Raw genomic sequence first — 7,172 nt, 5'->3', positions numbered from 1 at the left:
ACGTGCTGCTAATTAAGAATATGGCCACAAAAATAACTCTAGTCTGAAACAGAAAGGTGCTGGTATTCGTCATTAGTCATTTCTGTAATGTACAACTCGGACTCTGGGGATTTCTATAAATGTTTACAAATCTTCACACACAGGCTCAATCTGTCTGATCACAAGCTTGATTCAGTCTCAGGGGAAACTAAGAGCGGGCGACATTCAACCTCGGTGTAACTACCAGTCACAATGAAAGCTGTCAAATTTTCTAGCTCTGTTGAGCTGTTTCTGTGGCAAATTTCAGCTGCAGCCCGATTTCAGCTATAAAACCAAAATGCATTCTTCTAATTTCCCACTTTTTGCCTCCGAGTGCTCTCACACATGCACAACAGCTGCTTGTGAGGTGTCTGTTCTAGGCACGTCGGCTCCTTCCCTCCCAACCACGCGACACCACGTTGCCTGCAGCTGCCAAACAGGGAGGTACCTGCCGATCCACAGCTGCCCCTTCTGGTGAGATCTTCGGAAGGAGGGGGTAAGACTCATTGGAAACTGTACTCTCCTAAGACCTGGGCTTTATGGCTGGTTAAGGCTCCATCTTTGTATTCATGGCTGATACTGCATAATTCACCTCCATCTGTCTTGGTTTTCTAATCAGGAGAAAAATACACGTGTAAGAGGAGATGTAAAAGAAAGCGAGCGGTACCTATGATCCTGCAGCTCTCAACCACACGTTCCACCTGTGACTGGAGAAACCTTTTACAAAACTGACGGTATTTCAAAAGGCACTTTGTCCTCACTGAACGTGTTTCTAACAAACCAAAGGTCTTACTGGAAAACTCCCAACTTTCTCAGCTATCAAGTGTTGCTGTGCACAAAGGAGGAGATGCAGAGAAAGGACAAGATCTGCTTGTAGACCCCACTGAAAACACACTCGGGCGTTTTTCTACTCCTGAAACTTTAAGGACTCAGCCAGTTTTGCTTGTAGGAGATAAAATTTCTTTTATTATGAACATAAAAATGGCTATTTTCATTCTACAGTTTTCCCCTACCTAGTGAGGGATTTCCTCATTATGAACAACACTTAATCCAAGTAAAAAAAGATATGAACTTTTATATTTACATACATACACAACGTCTCTGTACATCTGTTATTCTGTACAACCAAGGCACCAGCAGAAGTGACAATGGCACGTGCAGGACTTTTTACACTAGAGATCGCAGTTCAAACTGTTTGGCAGCAACAATCTCCACTCTCACAGAAACAATCGCTCCCTCTCCCCTTCCCTCCCTGGCCCGGGAGGATGCTCGGACTGAACGGGGGTGAACACGTACACACCCAACGCTCATCTCCGGGGTTCTGTGGGACTTGTTGCATTCAGCTGCTGCTCTGGAGCACCAGCCCCTGCCTGGCAGCCCCTGCTGCCTTCCCAGCTCCACATTCTCATCCAGAGATCATCCACGAGTCTTTTGTCATTGAAATTTAACCCATATTTTGCCTAAGCAAAAGCTGAACGAAAACTAAAGCAAAGCTCTCCAAAACCAGCCAACAATTACAATACTCCCATCACCAGCCGTTTTCACTGCTGAAATAAAGTCTTCTGCTCTGGGGAAATAAAGAGGAGGGAAAAAGAGCAACTTCTGTTGATAAAAGCCCGTATTTGGGAATGGACAATATGAAAAGGTGCGATCGATAGCATGGCCTTGCAGACTGCAATCAACAACAGTTTTGTTCCATATTCCAAGTTTTTCAGCACAGCATCTTCCCAAAGAGCTGGCGAAGGCGTGAACTCCCAAAGGAGCTGTGCTGTGTTGAAACTAACAATAGAACTGAAAACCAGCCTGAGGCAGCGGCTGAATCTTGCCATTCATACTGCTAAAAATTATCTCAAGGCAGAACAGGGTAAACACCACACTTAGCGCTTTTAAGTTAGAAGTGCAGCTGCAGTCAGAAAAGTGAGAATAAAATGCCATCTTAGCTCTGTATTTACACTTCACTCTCCTACTTACACATCAGACACTTTCAGTTTATAAAAGAAAAGCCTGTTTGCTTTTACCTGCCAAGAATCCAAAGAAAGAAACCTCTCTGGGGTTTTTCTGTCTCAGCTAACACACGCTCCTGAGATTCCGAGGCAAGGTTGATTGCAGACGCTGCTTTTCCAGCCAGCCATGAACGAATGGCGCCTTTGTGCGCTGCAGAGCCTGCTGGGAAGCACCGAGCAGCCAGAACCTTTGTGTCCCCATCTCTTCAGAGAGCAAATCCTGCCGCCAGCGAGAACAAACCACCGGGAACGAGACAATTCCCGTCTGCAACCCGGTGGCCTTCGGCGCTTTTGAGGCAATTGGCCATTGACCGTTGAGAGTCAGCAGGAGAGCGGAGGGGAAAGAGGGAGCATTGCAAAGCGGGAGGGGAGCGCGGGTCACCACGCAGGGATCACCCCTCTGCCTCCGCTCCATGGGATCTCCTGTCTCACCGGCGCCCTCGGCCCAGCAGCGGAGGTGAACCCCCGTTTCCTCTCCCTCTGCTGCCCGCACCTCATTTCTTCCTGCGGATCTTGGGCTTTTTCACCGGCCGGAGGTAGGGATTGTCTATCACGTTTTCCTCCCCGTTCCGACTGCCCGACAGGGACGTGTTCTGCTGTAACACTGAAGCGTTCTCCTTTTCGGGTCCTGAATCATCCTGCCACATAAAAATAACCAACATAAACAACCCAAGTTACGCTAAACAAGCTTAGAAGTTCAAACCACACAACCAGCGGGCAAAACAGATAATCAACTGCCAAGATAAACAGCAGCACATGAGGCGCTGCGTTAAAGGTGAGGACTCCCAATTCCTGACACAAGATTCCCTTTTGGAACAGTGCATCCCAGGAAAATCCTCTCTCCTCTAACATGAAATGAAGGTTGTACTGAAAGCTCCTGATCCAACCTCACTTTGCTGCAGAAAGTGAAAGAACCGTAACAATGTTTAGTCATTGACACCTGGTAGAACACAACCCCCTCTGCCATTTTCCACCCACTCTGCCCAGCTGCGAGGAAGACGGGCACAGAACCAGGTTTCAGAAGTGTCAGAAAGCCGGGCCCAAGAGACCTTGATCTCTCGGGCCAGACGTACCGTACTCATGTGCAGGGGCAGGTTCTCGGTGTCTGTCTGGTCGTCCTGCTCAGATGAATCAGTTTCTTCCATTTGCTGCATTTCCAGCTCGGAGGGGAGCAGAGCTGTCAGGTAGGGCACGGTGAAGGGCCGGGCGGCAATCACTGCGGCGAGGGACAGGGACACGGTCAGCACGCTGGGACAAGCTCCTCAACCCAGACATCACGAAGCACAAAGCCAACCAGTTACTCAGAGACCAAATGCTTTCACTGGTTCTGGTTTTAAATACAAACACTCTTTTCCTCCTGCTCCCAGGGATCACGAATTAAATATACTGTCCCTAAAAGACGGCAGTCTCTGCTTTCCTATTTGCTGAAGCCTCATTATGCTCCCAGCCAAGCACACAGCATTATACTAACACTAAATGTCCTTCCTAACTTCCATAAAAGTTCGATTATCTGACAGGCTGAAGCATCATCCCTTAGTCCCCCTTAAGATAACACTGACAGCTGTGCTGCCAGCGAGCCTCGGGGAGGTGGGAATTCTCATCACCGCTTTGCAGAGAAACAGGAAAATCTCCACTGCCCACCACAAGAAATCACTTGTTTAAAAGTTACAGGGGGTCAGAGACAGGACTGGGATGAGCTCTGAATTTAGCACCTGTCAGCCAACGCCTTCTCCACCAGCAGAACAAAGTGACCCTTTGGTTTTCATCCCCATTTTAAATAGAAAATTACTCATTTTCCAGCCTTCCAGTGCCTCAGAAGGGCAGCCACAATGTGGTCGGTCCGCGGAGTGTCTGTTCAGTCAGGCAGCTGCCATTTATAGCACAAAGTGTCCTGGATAACTCACGTGGGAACGTGCTAACGTCGTCTTTGAAGAGACTCTGTGTTTCTCCTGTCTTAGCCATGAAGCGAGTGAGAGCTCTTTCCACGTCGCGCCGTTGAGATGCTGCCTTTTCCCGTAGGACCTGATAATCAGATACCGGCTCCCGGTACGTCTGGAGCAGGGAGGAAAACAAAACCACCGTTAGTGGATGCACGGCCGACAGCTGGAGTTCCAAACGCTACGAGGACGCAGATGCTACTGGTGAGCATTGACCTGAAACACACGCAGATTTTCAGGGAGCTACAGAAATCTACAGCAAGGGCAACCCACACAAAACAAGCAACATCTTCAGCCAGGAGAAATACTGTTTTGGTTAAATGGTATCAGCACTACAGTAAAAATATTGACGCTCCTGGTGTCACTGACTTCAGACAGACCCCGAAGAGCACAGAAGTCTCTTTTCACTCACTGGGGTCTTGATGTAGGTGTGAGGATCCGGAAACTCCGGGAAGTGACCAGGAATGTGAGGTGGATGCGGCTTGTTCTGTCCGGCTGTCAGGGCTTTGGGAGTCACGGGCTGGTTTGTCACAGGAGCTGCAGTTACAAAAAATGCACACACAGATCAGGCAGCTTTGTTCTGCCGAGGGTTCGGCACAACGTGCTCCCAAAAGGCAGCAAGGATTACTTGACCCGTCTCTCCTACACAGGAAGAGCAAAACCATCTGGAGGATTCTCATGTGCAACGAGGAAGCTGAAGCAGAGGGGACCTTCCTCCACCAATTACACAGCCATTAGATACATTTCCTGCATAAGAAGAGAAAGAATTTCTCACATACGGGCAGTGATGACCATCCTCTGGGAGCGCTTGGCATACGCAGGGAGTGTTTCAACGTTGAACCCTGAAATACAAAAGAGGAAATGGAAATCACACGAGGAGTTTATCCTGTCAAAAATACCTTCACTTACACTTCTCCAGAATTCTTCCGAGGGCTCCAAATTACATGAGAAAGAAAATCAGAACAGAGGGCATCACACAAACACCAGAAATGTCAGGGACAGATTTTCCTACCAAGGCAGGCAGCTGGAATTAGTGGGACCATCAACTACTCACCCATTTCCACCAGAGTAACCACGATATCAGAGAGTGTTGGCTGCGTTCTGGCCGTGTGTTCGCAGTAGGACTTTGCACTTCTCCCAATTTCAGAAATATCTGGGGGGAAGAAAAAGCCACCACCACATATTGGATTCAGCCTGTGACCACACACACGTATCGGCCCAACCCTGGCTTCAGAGACCTGAATTTTTAGTAAATTCAGCAAGGAATTAAAAATAGCCCCTGGAATCCAGTGTCTTACAACCTGGGTATTTAAAATTAAAGCACGTGCAAAGTATGGAGACACCAAAGATCAAAGTATCGGACGTTTTCCACAAATGCAAAAGGCAAATCTGCATCGCTGGCACGAAAAACACAAAACATAATCACCTCTTGAGTTCAGAAGAATAAGTGACCTGAGACCCTGGGCACATCACCCAGCTGAGCAGGAACTGCTACAGCCCTAACCCCCCGAACGCCTGGAACTTTGTTATTTCTCTATTTATTCTGGCAGCACCTCAATACGTGGAGCTGACTGGATACCTAATGAGTCGGCCAATTTGAAAACAGAGAAACAAGAAGCTTCGGGGGCCCGGAGCGGCACTGCGGACACTCACAGCTCTGCAACATCTCCGTCAGCGTCTCCACCGCCGCCTTCTCGGCGCTCTCGAAGCCGGCCTCGGTGAGCAGCGAGCTGACCACCACCTGCAGCGTCCTCCTCCGAGCCAGGTAGTAGTTATCGGCGGGCGTGCTGGCGTGTTTGCTGCCCGAGCGCTGCGGACACGAAGCCCGGGGCTCAGGGACGCGGGGCCGCCCCAGAGCCCGGGGAGCAGCGGGACCCCCGATCGGCTCCTGGATCCCGCCCGCGCTGCCCTGGGCTGGGCTGCAGGCAGGGCTGCCTGCGTGCTGCCTGCACCCAGAGGGCAGGGGCCGGCCCTGCCTGTCCCCCACTGCAAACGCACACCTATATACACGTGTACATACATATACACGCATAGGTCTACACATGTACATCTACACACACATATATACACACACAAACACGTATATACACACAAACACGCAAACATACACACACATACATGCATAAAAACACATACGCCCATACATACGTACACATACAGACATATACATACATACACACACACGTAGAACACCGTTTGGAGCGCGGCCCCTTTAAAAAATCCGCCTCAAGGGCACCCCCGACCCGCTGCGCCCTCCTCCAGCCAATCAGGGCGCAAGAACTTGAGCCAATCAAGCCCCGCTGCTGGGCCCCGCCTCCCTTCGGCCACTCAGCCAATCAGCGCCTCCCTCTCATCAGCTGCCGCCTTAAAGCCCCACGGGCAGGCCACAGGCGCCTTAGCACCGTGAGAGGAACAGGCCGCTGCAGTTCCGCCCGGCCCCCGCGGGAGACTCCACTCCACCACAGCCCCGCGCCCCGCCGAGGAGCCGCCGTTACCGTGCCGGAGCCAGCGGACGCTGTGTCGGCCATCTTGGAGCCATAGGGAGTTGTGCGCATGCGCCAGGTGCGGCGGCGGCGCGTACGCGCTGGGGGTGGGTGCGCGGGGCATTGTGGGATCCGTAGTTTGGGCGGGAAGGGGACGCGCGCGGGGCCGGTCCCGCCGCCCGGCCCGCCCGGGGGTCCCTGCGGCGCAGGTGCCGGTGTCGTCCGTGGGCTCCGAGCACCGACTGCAGCTCCGTGGCCCCGCCGGGGGCCCAGGGGTGAGAGGTCAGTCTGCCGTGTTCCGAGGCGCTGAGGAGCCTCTGTCGTCTGCTGAGCTTTTCTCTCTGGTGACCGGTGACAGGACCCGAGGGCACGGTAGGAAGATGTGCCAGGGGAAGGTCGGTTGGACATGAGGAAAAGGTTCTTCAATCAGAGCTGCTGGACACTGAACAGGCTCCCCGGGAAGGTGTCACGGCCCCACCTGACAGTGTTCAAGGAGAGACTGGACAATGTCCTCAGGTACACAGTGTGACCTGTGGGGTTGTCGTGTGCAGGGACAGCACCTGGGCTCCATGATACTTGTGGGTCCTTTCCAACTCAGGACATTCTGTGACTCCGAAGCTTGTGGTTTTCCCTTCTTGGGGGCACACCCCTCATCCTGCCTCTACCAGGTAACCAGGAAAGCAAAACCCCGTGTAACGGCATTGCAGCGGCACTGAAACAGCCCATGTTCC

General features: G+C 51.6%; 1 protein-coding gene across 1 annotated transcript; it reads right to left on the bottom strand.

Annotated features, from left to right (window-relative positions):
• Positions 1-1,067: 1,067 nt before the first annotated feature.
• Positions 1,068-6,513, bottom strand: TAF8 (TATA-box binding protein associated factor 8; the record flags this gene model as incomplete). Its single annotated transcript, XM_082069422.1, has 8 exons — positions 1,068-2,659; positions 3,095-3,237; positions 3,926-4,073; positions 4,371-4,495; positions 4,738-4,800; positions 5,013-5,111; positions 5,612-5,768; positions 6,454-6,513. 8 exons carry the CDS (start codon positions 6,511-6,513, stop codon positions 2,516-2,518), a joined length of 939 nt encoding a protein of 312 aa, XP_081925548.1. The 3' UTR covers positions 1,068-2,515.
• Between the last annotated feature and the right edge of the window lie 659 nt (positions 6,514-7,172).

The sequence above is a fragment of the Streptopelia decaocto genome (genome assembly GCF_964273445.1).
Source record: "Streptopelia decaocto genome assembly, chromosome: 19".
In the NCBI taxonomy this organism is placed as follows: domain Eukaryota; kingdom Metazoa; phylum Chordata; class Aves; order Columbiformes; family Columbidae; genus Streptopelia; species Streptopelia decaocto.
The sequence above is the reverse complement of the archived record's forward strand: the minus strand, read 5'-3'. Positions and strand labels throughout refer to the sequence as shown.